Genomic DNA, 19030 nt, shown 5'->3' with positions numbered 1-19030 from the left:
CCCGCTCTTCCCTCTCAGGGCCAAGGCTCCTTTGCCTCTCCGCAGTAGCCAGTGCCACAGTCAAATCATTGCGGGCATGCTCTCCCGGCACCCCGCCTCAAGTCACAGACGCCGGCCATGCTGTCCCATCTGGTTTGTACGCACATGGTAAAGGTGGTCGTTACTTTTCAACTGTACTTGAAAGACAAACAAGATGACTCTTAGGGACTCAGTCTTTCAGAAAATATATGAAACAATTCCAGACCATTTGTAGTCATGATAAATCTGACAATTTTTGCAAAATTATATTCTGCCTACCTACATTCCCCACACATATCAACTGGGGAGAGTACTTTCTATCCCAGAAGTGTTGTGTAATGATACTGTGTTCTGTTGAACCATTGTTGTTACATTTTATCACAGAGCTCTCTGATCTCCAGTGGTGGATGAAATGATTACTATATATTCGATGTAAAAATCAGTTAGTAAGTTTTATAAAGGGATCCAAGTGTATGATATATGCTACATGTCAGATATTTATCATGATCATAGCAGAGAGCTCAACTGTATTTATTAGAGTAACAATACTGTATTTCTGCTATCATTTCTAAGAATTACATTGCTTCCAGGAGCCCAAGTCAGGGTCAAGGACATATTGTACATATAAAGAAATGGTTCCTGCCACAAAGAACTTAACATCTAATTTAAGAAGAAACATTTGAAGTAGATGAGACAAATAAATGGAAGGAATGCAGGAGGGAGGACAATTAGTTGGATTTGATTCATTCAAAAGTTTTTGGAGTTTTGAGGGGTTTAGTTCTAAGATGTAAATAAAACCAAAATCTTGATAACACCAGCTACCTGCCTAACCATTATCAGTTGGCTATTTACTGTAGACATCATGGTAGAAGTGGGGATCTGAAGGAGGACAGGTTAGTGGCTTTCCAGTCTAGATTGAGAGGGTATTCCATGACTTGTTTATTGTTTAGCTGACAATTACACATCAGCTTTTACTTGCATTTGATGAAGCATGGATCAATTCATTGTAGAGAAGTACAAACAAATAAAAAATAAAAAATCCCACAGTTGTAGCCCAGAGGATGAACTCTTTCAATTGCGACCATTGTCAATGTAGATCAACCTTTACCATATTTTAACAAATATAACATTCGGTATGATTTATTTTTAATTTATAGAAGGTATACCACATAGTTGTTGTAAATTGTGAAAAAACTACTGAATTAAGGATATAAATTAGTATTCAGCAGGCAGGTGGTCTGAGACAGGTTTTTGATTTTACCATTATTTACTTACTTGGTTGAAACTTTAGTGTATACGCTATCAAAACACCATTTGGGTGAGTAGGTGGACCCCATTCCAAAGTGAGAGAGTCCAGTGTTGGATTAGTAATCTTCAAAAAGGAAGGTGAGCCAGGAACTTGTAAGAAGAATATATGGTAAATGCTAAGTATATGGCACTAGAATGTCTTATAAAATACTATGGCATAACTTCTGTATCACCCTTACATTTGCTTTCACTTTTGTACATACAAACATAATGTTTAATATCGTGCCTAATATAAACCCCCAATTTTATTTCTTTCAACTACCCAAGAAAGTTTAAAATTACAACATGCTATTTTTGAACTTACTAAGCTTAGTTTTATACCTTAATTTCCTCATTTCATACCTCCTTCAGGAGTCTTAAATAATTTGTCAGGGCTTGCTGGTCCTTCCCCTTTACCATTAACAACTCTAACATTCAGCTTGTAAGAACTATAAGGCTCCAGTCCTGGCAACATTCCATGTGTCTTGTTTCCACTGAATGTCAGAATCTTTTTCTCCACATGCCGCCGCCTTCTTTTAGATAAACTCTGTACTTTCCAGTAGTAAATCTACGCATTAAAAAAAAAAATTGTAGTGAGTATTTTGGTGTTCCAGTTTTGCAAACTGGTAGCTATGATTTTTTTCATGAATACCTAACTACATTTTAAAAGGTGGTTACTTAGGACTAGAGAGTGGCTTTTCAGCAAGCTCCATGTAAGGGGCAGTGCATAGTTGCACTGTCCCAGAAGCAGACCAAGGAACAGACTGTGACTTTCAGAATCTTGCAGACATGTGTGTGTGTGAAGGACACAAGGGATTTTTCTAGTCTGGAGTGATAGGCAAATCATCAAAGGAGACCTACAATCCAGTCCTGCAACGAAATCCACACAGGTGCAGGAGTCTGCCTGCCTTCATCTCACTGCAGGATCTGGGTCTCAGTCTGAGACAGGCTGAGGATAACCAATGAATCTTCTTTTGCAGTTCATTTTACATATAAATAATTTTTTTTAAAAAGGAACTTTCCCCCTGAGCTCTTGTAGAGGCTGTTCTTTCTTCACATCAATTCATGTTCTCTTGCTTCTGAATGCTTAACCCTCTTTAATAAGGGATAGATACATGAAAGTGAATGAACAGACACTTGGGATGAATTTTAAGCAGACAGCCATTTTATTTAACAGTGATGAGGGGCATTATGTGCCCTGCCTCCCGTGCACTCATACCAAGCATTTAACACTGTGGTGTTCAGAACTCCCACCACAGAACTAATAACTAGGCTCATCCCTAGGACTCAGCTCATTTTTGAATCCTCTCCACCTCCCCAACATGGAGGGGTAAGAGGCTCCCAAGGAAGGACTTCAGGTCTCCCCTTTTTCCAATTGGCGAATGGTCCACCACCACAATCCCAGGTCTCATTTACCCCTTGGATCTGGACCCTTTTATCCTTATCCACATTGGAAACCAGCCACGAGTTGTGGCAAGCTAAGCAGTCTTACTTTCCTAATGTTAAGCCTTTTAAAGTCTTAATGCTATAGCCTCCATGATGTTGCAAGGAAGGCAAAGAAACCCACCAGACCAGACCCTCTTACCAATTTGGTCCAGTGGGAAAAAATTCCTTCCTGATCCCAAAATGGGCAATTAGTCAGACTGCAGCATCCTAAATAACAGCACCAATATTATACTAAGTATAACAACTAACCAGTGAGTCCATTCCCCCATGTCCAGCCAATGGAAAGGCAGCAGACCTGGCAGAAGGTAGCCCCCAGTTGTAATAAATCACCCAACAAATATACCCCTATTGTGAACCAACTGTGGGAACACTGACAAAAGTTTACAAATGGTTCCAATCACATATGACAAATGTTGATGGAAAAGGGTGCAAAAAGGAGAAAGAAAGACTGAATTAGCCTTAACAAAAAGGCTTGTTGATATTACTCAAGACTTTGTTAAGATCATGTCCGATAAACAAGAGACGTGTGGGACCAGAAATCAATGAAGAAATGGCTACTTACTGGGTCTGGAACTGTGGTTCTTTGAGATGTGATGGAGACGTGTATTCCAACTAGGTGTGCGCGCCCCATGTGCCAGAGCTGGAGACTTTTGCCTACCAGTAACCGTAAAGGGGTGGTGCTCACGCCTTGTGTCTGCAGTCCCTCCCCTATATAAGGCAGCACTGCCTCAATCGCTCTCAGTTCCTTCACACTGAACATCCAGGGAAGACTCTGAAGCACAGGGGACGGAGGGTGGGTTGTGGAATATACATCTGCATCACATCTCAAAGAACCCAATTACAGTAAGTAACCAATTATTATTCTTCGAGTAGATGTAGACGTGTATTTCAACTAGGTGACCAGTGAGCAGTACCCCCACCTGGAGGTGGGGCTCGGAGTCTATCTGAGTAAGGATCACAGGACCGCTCTTCTGACATTAGTGTCTGCTCTGGAAGAAGCAGTGATCGCGTAATGATCCGTAAGTGTATGTATGGATGCCCCTGAGGCCACCCTACAAATGTCCAATATGGAAATGTCATTGAGTAATGCTACCGACATTGCCTGTGCTCTAGTCGAACATGCCCATATCTGTTGAGGAGGCGTAGCTGATGCTATCTCATATGCAGTCTTGATACAAGACATTATCCATCTAGAGATGGTCTGCAAAGAGATTGCTTGTCCCTTCATGCAGTCCAAATAGAATACAAAACAGGCCAGGCAAAGCACGAAATTGTTCGGTCCTGGTCAGATAAAAGGCTAGACAGCATCTAACATCTAACGTATGGAGGCATTGCTCCTCAGGGGAGGAATGCAGCTTAGGGAAAAATACAGGCAAATATACCGCCTGGTTCAATTGAAACTGAGAGACCACCTGGCATACAAACTTGGGATGTGGACAGAGCATAACCTTATACTTGGAGAATTGCATGTAAGGAGACCCTGCCATTAGGGCCAGCAACTCACCCACCCTCCTGGCAGAGGTAATGGCCATCAAGAATGCTGTTTTCTGAGACAGGAAAGGCAGTGGATAGGAAGCAAGGGGCTTGAATGGAGGCCCCAGTAGAGCTGCTAAAACTGTGTTCAGGTCCCACAACTGGCTCTAGTACTGGATGATGCAGGTGGAGAAGTCCTTTCAGAAATCTCATCACCATGGCATTGGAGAAAATCAATTTTCCTTGGAGAGGTGGATGAAATGCCAATATTGCTGCCAAGTGCACTCTTAGAGAACTGAGTGCTAAACCAGATTCCTGAAGGTGTAGCAGGTACTCCAATATGTCCTTGATGGAAGTCTCTGCTGGATGGCTCCACGGGCCAAGGACCACATGGAAAACCTCTTCCACTTCGCCAAGTAGACTATTCTAGTGGAAGGCTTCCTACTGTTAAGTAGGACCTGTTAGACAACCTCCGAGCAACATTTTTCCTCCTTGTTCAGTCATGCAGCAGCCACACCATAAGGTGCAAGAGGCTGATCGCCGGATGCAAGGTGCAGCTGCAGTCCTGTGTGAGAAGGTTGGGAAAGAAAGGAAGTGGCATGGGATGCTGAACTGACAGAGTGAGGAGGTCCCAAAATCAGCACTGTCTCAGCCATGATGGGGTGATCAGGATGAGCCTGGCTCGATCCACCTTGAGCTTGGCAATGACCTGGGGAATGAGTACAGCAGCGTCGACTGCCAGCTGTAGTGCAAAGCATCGGAGAGGGAGCCCAGGCTGAGCCCCTTCAAGAGCAGAATAGGTGACACTTCCTGTTTTCCCTCACTGCAAAGAGGTTGATCGTGGGGATGCCCCACATTGTGAAAACCATCCAAAGGGCCTCCGCCTTCAGAGACCATTTGTAGCTCGGGGAGAAAAACCTGCTGAGATGATATGCGAGGTGGTTCTGGATCCCTGGTAAATAGACATCTATTGGGGTGATTTCTTCTTCAATGTAGAACTGGCACAGGTTGATCACCTCCAGGCAGAGTGATCTGGAGCGAGCTCCCCCTTGTTTGTTCACACAGTAAGTTGTGGTGGTATCATCTGTGAGTATGTGAACCACTGAACATCTGATATGGTCCCAGAAGGCACGACATACATTGTGGATGGCCCAAAGCTCCAGCACATTGATGTGGAGCAAGACCTCCTGTCCCAACCAAAGGCTGCACCCTCAACATGTCCAGATGCTCCCCCAACCCAGAAGGGATGCGTTGGTAGCCGGTGACTTGGTCGGAGAGGGCTAAGTGAAGGGGATGCCTTGCACACATTGCATGGGGACTCCCACCAGCACAGGGACTCCAGGAATGATGGAGGAAGGTGAACCAACCTGTCCAGAGAATGCAGGGCAGGGCAGTAAACCATCCTGAGCCACATCTGAAGAGGGCAAACACACAACCTGGTGAGTTGTACCACCTGGCCCAACAGGCTCAGACACTTGCCGACTGTTGTAAACGGTTGTGATTGCAGATCAAGACACATCTGTCGAATTGCCTGGAAGCGGTTGGTCAGCAGAAATGTCCTTAACCTCGTGGAATCTAGCAGGGCCCAATGAACTCTATTTGCTGAGCGGGAGCCAAGGCTGACTTCACGGTGTTTTAAATGAGTCCAAAGAGGTTGAGTAAACATAGCACGGTATCAATATGGGCAAGAACCTCCTTTCTGGAGCCATCCTTCAGCAGCCAGTCGCTGAGGTAGGGGAAAATATGGATTTTCTTCCATGACTATGGCCATGCATTTGGTTAAGACTTGGGGGGGCGGAGAAGAGAGGCCAAACGGAAGCACTGTGCACTGAAACTGTCAGTCTCCTACCATGAAGTGAAGAAACTTCTTGTGATTCGGCAGAATGGTCACATGAAAGTAAGCATCTTGAAGGTCCAGAGCAGTGAACCAGTTGTTCTGAGACAAAGCAGGCAGGATACCTCCTCCACCGCTCCCAATGCTAGCAGAGAGCTGACCTGCTCAAAGAGCAGTGTCTCATGAGAGGGGGTCCCTGAAGAAGGATGGGGAAGGGGGGTGGCGAGTGGGCTTGGAGAAGAACTGGATGGCACAGCCCGATCTGACAGTGTCTAGGACCCCACTGTCAGAGGTAATCAAGACCCAGGCATTGTAAAAATGGGCCAGCATGTCCTCAAAGGAATGGGGGGATGACAAGGGAGGAAGAACAACTGGAACAGTGCTCTGGTCCAACAAGTCAAAATGTCTACTTAGCATGCGCCAAAGGAGGGCACTCAAGACCGAGTGCTTCCTCTTATGAGACTTGTCCCTCTTCCTGGAGTAATCTTGCTGTTTCGAGGGGGAAGGGCTGCACAAACGGATGCTGCAGCCTGTACAGCTGTTGTTGCTGTGTCCCGCAGTGGAGTCTCTGTGAGGGTAGCACAAACACCCCCAAATACCTTAAAGTAGTCCTCAAATCCTTAAAGGAATGCAGGGTTTCATCAGTCTTGTCCGAAAACAAGGTTCAGCCATCAAAAGGCAAGACCTCAATTGCTTACTGGATATCCAGAGCGATCCCCAAGTTTTGGAGCCAGGAAGTCCTCTTCATGGTTATTGCCCCTGGCTGAAATGTCTGCAACATCAAGGGTGGATTGCAGAGATGTTTTGGCCACCAAGCAGCCCTCAAAGACAAATGCCCGAAACTCCTCTTTTGAAGCCTTGGGCAATTGCTCCTCAAATTTGGCCATAGCTGACTAATTAAGAAAGTCATATTCAGCCAGCAAAGCTTGCTTGTTTGTGATCCTCATCTATAGTGAAGAGGAGATGTATATCTTTCTTCCCAAAAGGTCCAGGCGCTTAGAGTCTCTGTCCTTGGGAGTGGACTTGAATCTGCCCTGCTGGGCTGTCATTCACCGCCATGACCACCAGGGAGTTCTAGGCCAGATGGGAACAGAACCACATGCATCCCTGAACAGGCATAAAACAGCACTTCTCCAAACGCTTGGCCACTGGCAGTACTGAGGTCAGTGTACCCCAAAAAGCTCTTGCAGGCTCGAAGGCCGCCTCGTTAATTGGAAGGGCCACCCTTTCAGGGACAGAGGGCTGGAAAATGTCCATGAGTTTATGGGTATTCTCCTGGAGAAACTCTGCTTGAATACCAAGGAATGCAGCCACACGGCGTAAAAGGTACTGGTATGCCTTGAAGCCCTCCGGGATGGAAGGGGAGGATGAACCAGGCAGCACCACATTGTCTGGGGACAAGGACGAGGCTGTTGGCTGAGCCACAGATGTGTCGCTCCTGAGGTAGCATCTCCAGATGGGGAAACTCTGGTGGCTCCACAGGAAAGGGAACCATGGGCGTCTGGACTTGCGGCTGATCTGCAGCCCCCAAAGTCACACGAGTAGGCAATCTTGGTTTTGACTTGGACAAAGGAGCTTACCACTGAGCCCAAGGGGGCTACTGGTATCGGTAAGACATTGGTGGCCAGTAGACACGGGGCGCGCACACTCGTAGTTGGAATACATGTCTGCATTTACTTGAAAAATAACCAAAATTGGCGTGTCAGAAACTAGCTTTAATTGCTGGACATGGGGAGATGGGGGAAAGCCGACTGCTGCAGAGGAGCGTGTGGCTCGGACACAGACTTCCCTTAGGGGAGAGTCTGATGATAGAGAATCTCCAGGTTATAGTCAGGAGCAGAGGACTGAAAAGTATAATGTAAGGGCCGGATCAGATGATAAACAGCCACATAAAAAAGAATCTGGCACATCAGAAAAAGACAGGCTAATAAACAGGGACAAGTTTTTAAAGTGCTTGTACACAAATGCCAGAAGTCTAAATAATAAGATGGGTGAACTAGAGTGCCTTGTGATAAAGGAGGATATAGATATAATAGGCATCACAGAAACCTGGTGGACTGAGAGCAATCAATGGGACACAATCATTCCGGGGTACAAAATATATCGGAAGGACAGAACAGGCCGTGCAGGGGGAGGAGTGGCACTATATGTTAAAGAAAGTGTAGATTCAAATGAAGTAAAAATCTTAAGCGAATCCACAGGTTCCATAGAGTCTCTATGGATAGAAATTTCATGCTCTAGTAAAAATATAACATTAGGGATCTATTATCGACCACCTGACCAGGACAGTAATAGTGATGATGAAATGCTAAGGGAAATTAGAGAGGCTATCAAAATTAAGAACCCAATAATAGTGGGGGATTTCAATTATCCCCATATTGACTGGGAACATTTCACTTCAGGACGAAATGCAGAGATAAAATTTCTCGATACTTTAAATGACTGCTTCATGGAGCAGCTGGTATGGGAACCCACAAGGGGAGAGGTGACTCTAGATTTAATCCTGAGTGGAGCGCAGGAGCTGGTCCAAGAGGTAACTATAGCGGGACCGCTTGGAAATAGTGACCATAATACAATAGCATTCAACATCCCTGTGGTGGGAAGAACACCTCAACTGTCCAACACTGTGGCCTTTAATTTCAAAAGGGGGAACTATACAAAAATGAGGGGGTTAGTTAGACAAAAGTTAAAAGGTTCAGTGACTAAAGTGAAATCCCTGCAAGTTGCGTGGGCCCTTTTTAAAGACACCATAATAGAGGCTCAACTTCAATGTATACCCCAAATTAAGAAAAACAGTAAAAGAACTAAAAAAGAGCCACCGTGGCTTAACAACCATGTAAAAGAAGCAGTGAGAGATAAAAAGACTTCCTTTAAAAAGTGGAAGTCAAATCCTAGTGAGGCAAATAGAAAGGAGCACAAACACTGCCAACTTAAGTGCAAGAGTGTAATAAGAAAAGCCAAAGAGGAGTTTGAAGAACGGCTAGCCAAAAACTCCAAAGGAAATAACAAAATGTTTTTTAAGTACATCAGAAGCAGGAAGCCTGCTAAACAACCAGTGGGGCCCCTTGACGATGAAAATACAAAAGGAGCGCTTAAAGATGATAAAGTAATTGCGGAGAAACTAAATGGATTCTTTGCTTCAGTCTTCACGGCTGAGGATGTTAGGGAGATTCCCAAACCTGAGCTGGCTTTTGTAGGTGACAAATCTGAGGAACTGTCACAGATTGAAGTATCACTAGAGGAGGTTTTGGAATTAATTGATAAACTCAACATTAACAAGTCACCGGGACCAGATGGCATTCACCCAAGAGTTCTGAAAGAACTCAAATGTGAAGTTGCGGAACTATTAACTAAGGTTTGTAACCTGTCCTTTAAATCGGCTTCGGTACCCAATGACTGGAAGTTAGCTAATGTAACGCCAATATTTAAAAAGGGCTCTAGGGGTGATCCCGGCAATTACAGACCGGTAAGTCTAACGTCGGTACCGGGCAAATTAGTTGAAACAATAGTAAAGAACAAAATTGTCAGACACATAGAAAAACATAAACTCTTGAGCAATAGTCAACATGGTTTCTGTAAAGGGAAATCGTGTCTTACTAATCTATTAGAGTTCTTTGAAGGGGTCAACAAACATGTGGACAAGGGGGATCCGGTGGACATAGTGTACTTAGATTTCCAGAAAGCCTTTGACAAGGTCCCTCACCAAAGGCTCTTATGTAAATTAAGCTGTCATGGGATAAAAGGGAAGGTCCTTTCATGGATTGAGAACTGGTTAAAGGACAGGGAACAAAGGGTAGGAATTAATGGTAAATTCTCAGAATGGAGAGGGGTAACTAGTGGTGTTCCCCAAGGGTCAGTCCTAGGACCTATCCTATTCAATTTATTCATAAATGATCTGGAGAAAGGGGTAAACAGTGAGGTGGCAAAGTTTGCAGATGATACTAAACTACTCAAGATAGTTAAGACCAAAGCAGATTGTGAAGAACTTCAAAAAGATCTCACAAAACTAAGTGATTGGGCAACAAAATGGCAAATGAAATTTAATGTGGATAAATGTAAAGTAATGCACACTGGAAAAAATAACCCCAACTATACATACAACATGATGGGGGCTAATTTAGCTACAACGAGTCAGGAAAAAGATCTTGGCGTCATCGTGGATAGTTCTCTAAAGATGTCCACGCAGTGTGCAGAGGCGGTCAAAAAAGCAAACAGGATGTTAGGAATCATTAAAAAGGGGATAGAGAATAAGACTGAGAATATATTATTGCCCTTATATAAATCCATGGTTCGCCCACATCTCGAATACTGTGTACAGATGTGGTCTCCTCACCTCAAAAAAGATATTCTAGCACTAGAAAAGGTTCAGAAAAGAGCAACTAAAATGATTAAGGGTTTAGAGAGGGTCCCATATGAGGAAAGATTAAAGAGGCTAGGACTCTTCAGTTTGGAAAAGAGAAGACTAAGGGGGGACATGATAGAGGTATATAAAATCATGAGTGATGTTGAGAAAGTGGATAAGGAAAAGTTATTTACTTATTCCCATAATACAAGAACTAGGGGTCACCAAAAGAAATTAATAGGCAGCAGGTTTAAAACAAATAAAAGGAAGTTCTTCTTCACGCAGCGCACAGTCAACTTGTGGAACTCCTTACCTGAGGAGGCTGTGAAGGCTAGGACTATAACAATGTTTAAAAGGGGACTGGATAAATTCATGGTGGCTAAGTCCATAAATGGCTATTAGCCAGGATGGGTAAGAATGGTGTCCCTAGCCTCTGTTCGTCAGAGGATGGAGATGGATGGCAGGAGAGAGATCACTTGATCATTGCCTGTTAGGTTCACTCCCTCTGGGGCACCTGGCATTGGCCACTGTCGGTAGACAGATACTGGGCTAGATGGACCTTTGGTCTGACCCAGTACGGCCTTTCTTATGTTCTTATGTTCTTATGACAAAATAATGAGGGGACAGGCTAGTCTGCTCATCACTCACTTTTGGTGTCCTTAAAAAAGACTTAGGGGAGAAAAATCAAAGCAAATGCAACAATTACTGAATGAAAAAAGGAAAGGAGTAAGCTTCACCATCATGGCTGCCACTCCTACAGCTCCTGGGAGACCCGGGATCTACTGTTACACTTTTGGGCCTTTGTCATCCTGATCCTGAGAGATGTTCTGATCAGCCCAGGCTGGAGAGAGAGACCCAGATGACATCACCACCTCCACTGGTTTTGGCTGAATCCTGAACACCACCTGGGATGTGAGACTGTTACTTCGTCCCTTGTTTGTCCTTTTACTTCCCCACTTTATTTCTCCTCTTTCCTATCCTTCTCCTATTGATTTTTGTCTAACGGGAGTCTCTTAGCCAGCAAAGACTATATTGTGCAACACTGCTGTAAGCTTGTGACCAGAAAGACAGCTAAAAGCAATGCCTAAACAGCCCAATGCTGATACAAGTTTGTCAGGTCTCAGAGTGGCTGGTTACACCACATATTGTGCCTGTGTTCTCCAGCAAAGAGGATGCAAATGAGAGTCAACACGAGAGACATAAGCTGCATATTCTATCTTTGCTGTTCTTTTCTCTTCCCTATTGTGTGTTGTCCTTGTCTCCGTGGGTCCTGCGTTTCCTGACGGATTTCGCTAGCCTCAGAGGTTCACTGTGACCCTCCACTTAACCCTTCTCTCTCTAGAGACAAGGGTCACAGTCTACTGAGCCATTTTCATCATAAGCCAGCGAGGGAAGTGAGGAGAAGCTATCCTCCCTTGCACAGTCTCTGTTGTCTCCCAGTCTCAGCCCAGGGACCCTAATAGTATCAGCTATGGTAGCTGACCTTTTAGGAACAGGACATGTTCAATTCCCTGGGCTACTTCCCCACAGCAGCCCCCACTTCCTCAAGCTCCACTTCACCCTTATCTCAGGGCCTCCTTCCTTGTGCCTGATATGGTATGTACTGCTCAGTCTCTCTAACAGCACAACTTCCTCCTACAGCACCTGACATGCATGCCCACCTGACTAACTGGGAGGCTTTTAACTAGTTTCAGCCAGCCCCTGATTGGCTTCAGGTGTCCCAATCAACCTAGCTGTCTTCCCTGCCTTCTGGAAAGCTCTTAATTCGCCCCAGGTGTCTTAATTGACCTGGAGCAGCTGCCATTTACTTATCCTGGTACCAGGGATTTGTTTAACCTGGGGCTAATATATCTATCTCCCACTACTTTTCTATAGCCATCTGGCCTTGCCCCGTCACTGTGTGTTTGTCTTGGGTTGCTTCTATGAAACAGAATTGGACTTTAACAATAGCAGCAATAACAAAAGCTCCAGCTCAGCTCCTTTTCCCCCAACACTTCTTTTATTCCCAAAAGGACAGTTATTATAATCTTTAATACCATCTAAGAGATGGTCAAACAGGGACTTTTCCCTTATAAAAACTCACTCCAGCTAAAGGGAAAGGGAACAGGAACAAGGGAGGTTGTTAAAATGAAAGCCTTAGTTAATATTTTACATTCCAAACACTTTAACTGTTTTTCCTTTTCTGTATCTTTAATAAAAGGTTAAAGGGATTTTTAACAGTGTGTTTGCCATGGGACTAAGCAGGCCTCTGTGTAGTAAACTCTGGACCTTGTTTAACAATGTTAATGTGGACAGTGACTGCGTCATGTTAACACCTTTGACTCTTTGGAGCCATGTATTCCATCAAAATAAATATAACATGTCCCTACCAGCCATGTATGTTCTCTTGTGTCTGCCACCCTCCCTCCATGAATAGACACTGCCTACTTCCCCTGCTGTCTGCTCAAAGTTTTTTTTTTTTAAAATATGGAGATATACCTATCTCATAGAACTGGAAGGGACCCTGAAAGGTCATCGAGTCCAGCCCCCTGCCTTCACTAGCAGGACCAAGTACTGATTTTTGCCCCAAATCCCTAAGTGGCCCCCTCAAGGATTGAATTCACAACCCTGAGCTATCCCTCCCCCTTCTTTCACAGTTGACTGCTGGGGAGGGCATTTCTGACATCCACCTTCAAAATTTTAGAATGTTACACACAGCAAATAACTATTGTGCTCTCTTGAAACTGACCTGGTGAGGTGCTGAGCAAATTCAGTCTCTTACCCTGTCCTTTTCTGGTGAATATGAACCCAGTTTTGAATACCTCAGCCCCAATTCCTTCAAGCGCTTCTCCTTTCTTATTCTCGTCATGTTTTTCCTGGGTGCTCATGAAAGGAACTGGATTGACAGAGCTGGAGATTCACCTCTATTCATTTCCTCAGCAAAAGGTCAAGATTTTCACTGTATGGCGGGTGTCTCTAGCAACGCACACTCTTTGGTGTCTGCTAAGTACTACTCACAAAATTTCAGTTAGCCTAATGGTGTTCTTTCAGACTTAACAAATGTGATGGTTTAATCCCCCTCAGAGTATATTTGTTTTAGTGCTGTGTCACTCTTCTCTTGATAAGAGGCTTCAGACTTTCCCAGAATGAAGGTGAGCTTCCCTGGCATAATTACTGAGATTCTCCTTGGCACCTTTTACTTTACCTTTCAGTCTCCTTAAAACAATTCTCCAGAGAGTGTTAAAATTTGCCCCCTTAAAATTTTGTGTTACTCCTAGGAACATCACCCTCAAATATATCAACATTTATTTTGCAGGGCCACTGTTAGGCTGTGAGTGTGATCCCACACTAAAATTACTAGAATAAGGTCTATGGGGTAAAATCCTAGCTCCAGTGACGTCAATGGCAAGATTCCCATTGAATTTAATGGAGCCAGGATTTTACCCATTAAGAATATGAAATGATGGACTTTGTTAGTCCTGGAAAGCCCATTTAGACAAAGAAATCTGTTATGCAATACCAGGTGCCTTTGGTTAAGAATCTTATTCTTATCATTGTGACTTCTACTTTGTTTTAGTTTTAGTTTATTTAGGGGGTCAACTTAAAGGTGCTAGTGTCATGCTATCCTGTCAGGGATCGGGTTATATATATTGCTATCAGGATTTTAAGTTTATCAAGCTCATGTAGCTTGATCTTAGTTTCAATTACATCAACTGTAAATTATTTCAATTATAGTAATAACAGGATCTACTTGTTTTTATTACTTTGCAGGTGATAATATTGTTATTCCAGCATAAGGTACTGTGGGAAGACTTACAATATAAAAAGAGTGTCTACAGAGCAAGAGACTTCCTTCTGAAGGAAAGAGATTGGTTCTATTGGTTTTCAATAGAAAGGATAACTCTATGCCCTTCAGTTTTGAACAGACGCAGTTGGCAGAATTTGAGGTAGGAAAACAACAAACTGAACCCTGGTTGACCAGATTCATGCAACAGCATTTCTTGAAACACCTTGAAACTTCTTCCGTTCTGTAGTACTCCTACAAAAGTATTATGATCAGAATGAGTAAATCAATCAGTGTTTAGCCTATGGCGAGGTTGTAATCAGTTTGGATTTTTCATCTGTTCTGAACAGCTTGGCAGCATTTTTACAAATCCGAAGTTTATTAGGTAACAGAAAAGGAAAGAAATGAGAGCCAGTGGCATGTAGAATATGTGGCAAATGTGACCTAAAAAGATTGGTCAAGACAAGGAGAGTTACAAGTGTTATAAAATCTGCTGTGAGGAAGATATGAAATAAAAATATTTAGAGTAAAAAGAAGAAAAAAAAACCGATACAAGGGTATACTAATATTTTGGTTCCCATGAGCATTTCACACAGGTTCAGTGTTGAAAAATGCTTCTAATTTTCACCCTCCTGACCAGTTTAGCTTGAACTCCTGCTGGTAGTAGTAGAATCAAAGCTAAACCAGGGCTGAGTCATGACATGTAAATTTTCAGAAATGCTGAAGTCACAAACTTTTCTGAAAGCACTTTAGTATGGGAATGTCAGCAGTCAGGCTGAAAATTATCTCGGACTGAAATGAACTTGGAGGACATTCTACCAGGTGATGCAAAACAACCTTACTAAGAACAGCTCAAATAGGTGGTCTATTCATCTGGAAACTGACAGGATCACTACTTCATACCAGTGCTGGCTCTGCAATACAAGGTGCCAGAGCTCTGATCGGGGAAGAAAAGGTGATTTGGTAGGGGAATGTGAAGTTCAAAGAGAATATGTTATACACCTCTACCTCGATATAACGCTGTCCTCGGGAGCCAAAAAATCTTACCGCGTTATAGGTGAAACCACGTTATATCGAACTTGCTTTGATCCGCCGGAGTGCGCAACCCCGCCCCCCCGGAGCGCTGCTTTACCGCGTTATATCCGAATTTGTGTTATATCGGGTCGCGTTATATCAGGATAGAGATGTATTATTCACATAATTTATAGTTCAGCCAGGAAAATGAATTAAAGTAATAGGGAGAAGGGGAGCAGCACCACTTAAAACAATGTGTGTGTTTGTATTTAATCAGAATGATTCACTGCACTCAATGGTATTAACTAGGGGCCTGATCTACTTGCCATTTTGCAAATGTGCAAGGGTGAGCTGGGTGTAACCTGCTTCATACTGCAGCTACCTACATGACTTTCTATTCTCTGGCTGGCTCTCAGTCATGTGACACCTGGGCACACCTTCTCCATTGAGCCGTGTACGCGTTCCTAATGTAATGCTGCACATCCAATGACCAAAAGGTTTGAAATCAGTTCCAGTAAATACATGCAGTAATCCTAATATAGAAGTCATTTTGTTTTCCAGAAAGGCCTGAATTTCGCTTTAGGACTTTGCTGTTGTCTCACGAAAGGTAACTGACTGCTTTGTAAACCATACAAATAACTATGACATTTGAAGTGCACTGTTTTTGTGAAGTAGTTATTCAGATTGGGCCTGCTCCAACCCACACTGAAGTCAACGTGAGGCTTTCCATTGATTTCAATGGGAGTTGGACTAGGACTATTGGGAAGTATTACCATGCAATGCAGTGTTATCCAAAAGTCTTACTCCTGACTGCCACTCTATTTATTTTGTGCCATCTGCAAATTTTACCAGTAATGATTTTGTATTTTCTTCCAGATTGTTGCAGAATGCAGTCTTTGAGAATACCCCTTATGGCACGCTGCTGGAGACACCCTGCTTCAGTTTTCTATCCTGGGTCTTCAACGTGCCACACAGCTTCCAACACTGTGCAATTCTTGGAGTGACTTAACCCTCCCACTGATTCATGTAACAGTCCGACTCCTTCTGCAGTACATAAGTCCGAAAAAACCCACATAAAAACCAGAGAGTCTTCTGACCCAGTCTTTAGCTGGCGACAACCCTTCCTCTCAGCGTCTGTCCTCTCTAGCTAACACTCTTCAACCCTCCTGGACTTTGCTCAGGCTTTTCCTGCTCTTTTGAGAGTGCCAACTAGATGTAAGATCCATCCAGGGCCTCTTTCCCTGGTGTCCTTCTGCAACCTGGTGTCTCTCTACCTGAAGTTCCCCTGCTCCCCACAGATCCTCTTCAGTTCTCCTCCATACCATCACCCTGCTCCAAGGCCTACTATCACAGGAGCCCCTCCGCCCCACTCCCTGTATTCCCCCTTTTTAAACTGAGCCTTTACTGAGCCACAGATGACAAATACATGAAAGGATGGGAGTTGCCTTACCAAGTGTGAGGTCAGTTGAATGAGACAATTCAAACAACAGCAGGATAACAAAGGAAGAAAAATAGCTTTTCAATTGGTAATGAGAGTGGCTCATTTCAGACAGTTGACAAGAAGGTGTGAGTAACAGTAGGGGGAAATTAGTATTGGGGAAATTAAATTTAGGTTTTGTAATGACCCAACCACTCCCAGTCTTTATTCAGGCCTAATCTGATGGTGTCCAGTTTGCAAATTAATTCCAGTTCTGCAGTTTCATGTTGGAGTCTGTTTTAGAAGTTTTTTTGTTGAAGAATTGCCACTTTTAGGTCTGTTATTGAGTAACCAGAGAGACTGAAGTGTTCTCCTACTGGTTTTTGAATGTTATGATTCCTGATGTCAGATTTGTGTCCATTTATTCTTTTGCGTCGAGATTGTCCGGTTTGGCCAATGTACATGGCAGAGAGGCATTGCTGGCACATGATGGCATATATCACACTTGGTAAGGCAACTCCCATCCTTTCATGTATTTATACCAGCTCCTGTATTTTCCACTCCATGCATCTGATGAAGTGGGTTCTAGCCCACGAAAGCTTATGCCCAAATACATTTGTTAGTCTCTAAAGTGCCACAAGGACTCCTCGTTGTTTTTGCTGATAGACTAACACAGCTACCACTCTGAAACCTGTAACCCCCAAGGAGATTACCTAGATTCCTGGGACTCTGTCTGCTGGCAGCTCAGGGAGAGGCACACTGTCCCTGGTAGGGAGGGGGAGACAAGGCAGACTCAGAGTCCGCCCAGCAACCAATAGGGAGTGACAGGCCCTCCCAGGGAGAAGCCATTTTGTAGTCAGTCTGGAGCCAGCCAGGAAAAGGGCAGGACTGGCTGTGTGGGGAGCTGGTGAGACCCAGGCCTGCATGCAGGGCTCCCCCTGAGAACAGGCCTCTAGGGACCTGACAGCAGATCCCTCAGCTGGGTTTTTCCTTCCCCACTGATGATTCCCAATTTGCAGCGTTTGCTGGGAAATTTCCCCAGCCAGGCTGAGTTCGCCCTCCAGCTCCCTAGGTGAGACCAGTCACCACATGGTCAGCTCTGCTCTGTCTGTTAATCCAGGGAAGCTGCCTGCTGAGTGTGTGACTGGAGGCTGGGCTAGGAGGCTACAGTTTGGATGTTAGGTGTAGTTGTATAACTACACCTTGAGCCCTGCACCCCTTTGTGCTGAGGGGAAATCCTGGGACGGACGCAGCCTGATTCCTGCCTGAGGAGGATCCCTGCCAGCAGACAGCAGCCCCTCTGCAGTGACTGAGGAGTCCAGTGTCATCTTCGAACCTGAGGATCATTCATGGAGTTTGTGAATGCACCATCTTTTAGTTAGTCAGGGAATTTGTTTTGGGGACCCCCCTACTCCCTGAACTGTGTCCTCAAGCCACGGAGTCAGGGTTTGAGGATTTTATAAACTGCTGCATATTACACCTGTGGAGGGATTTACCACCTCTTCCCACTTGTGAGTCCTTTGGGCTGTACTGAACCCAGTCAGCCACACTGCTAAACCACTGCAGAGAAGAATTTTGTGGTTATAGGTCATCAAGGGCCCCAGCAAAGTATGCGTACCAACGGGACACTAATTTTACATTTGCTACATCAAGTCACGGGTATTTTCCGTGTGGGCACCGGTGACCCTAAAAATAGTGTTTCACCCTGTTATGTTGTATTTGTCTCCCGTTTAATATAATTATTGTGCTGAATATATTTTCATGTGTTTGGGTTATTTCTTGGAAGTCTCCAACTATCTGGCAAGTAAGTGGGGATTACTCTGTAGCTAGAATTTTCCGCCCACGCTGCCCTGGCGACCCCGCCAGGAAGGAGCGAGGAGGGTGGAGGCACTGCCAAATAATTTCATAGGAAAAAATGAAAGAAGATACACCCTGCTGAGTGGGTGGCGGGATCCAAAAGAACCCAGACCTGTCCATCAAAACCTGTAAGCGGATTGGCATTAAAGGAGGTAACCAGGTGGAGAAGGGCACTACACTTAGATAATCAGATTTTAATCCTTGTAATACGGGCTATATTGATTTTGCACAGTGATAATTATTTTTAACCAAAATTCCATGCAGGAATAAGTTAATTGCCTTACATATTTGTCTTAAGTATATTATGTCAACAAATTATCAACCAAAATTGTGCTATAATAAAAAATCTAAAATACTCATTTTAAATTGCAGTTACCTCCCTCCCAAACACATATACACATTAAGAGAATTTTATTTTGATAGATGAGGATATAAAAGCTTCTACCATTACTTACCCTGTATCCTTGAAGGTGTCCTCGGACAGTTTTTAGTGGAACGGGGTCCCAGTGCACCTTGGCTAATGTGCTGTTAACAATGTGCACCTGCACGTTGCCTGGAGCAACCATTGGTACTGTGTGG

At 44.0% G+C, this 19030-nt stretch overlaps 1 protein-coding gene across 2 annotated transcripts in view; it reads right to left on the bottom strand.

Annotated features, from left to right (window-relative positions):
- The window catches only part of NRCAM (neuronal cell adhesion molecule), a 121164-nt gene that overhangs the window by 42780 nt on the left and 59354 nt on the right, over nt 1-19030 (bottom strand). For both annotated transcript variants that reach the window (XM_065412614.1, XM_065412605.1), the window contains 3 exons: nt 18907-19022; nt 1669-1873; nt 1294-1416 (listed from right to left, as the gene is read on the bottom strand). In XM_065412614.1, coding sequence (XP_065268686.1) covers nt 1294-1416; nt 1669-1873; nt 18907-19022 — 444 coding nt within the window. The remainder of the gene's footprint in view (nt 1-1293; nt 1417-1668; nt 1874-18906; nt 19023-19030) is intronic.

This window comes from Emys orbicularis, chromosome 1, assembly GCF_028017835.1.
Source record: "Emys orbicularis isolate rEmyOrb1 chromosome 1, rEmyOrb1.hap1, whole genome shotgun sequence".
Classification (NCBI taxonomy): Eukaryota; Metazoa; Chordata; order Testudines; family Emydidae; genus Emys; species Emys orbicularis.
This window is presented reverse-complemented; position numbering and strand designations above follow the sequence as displayed.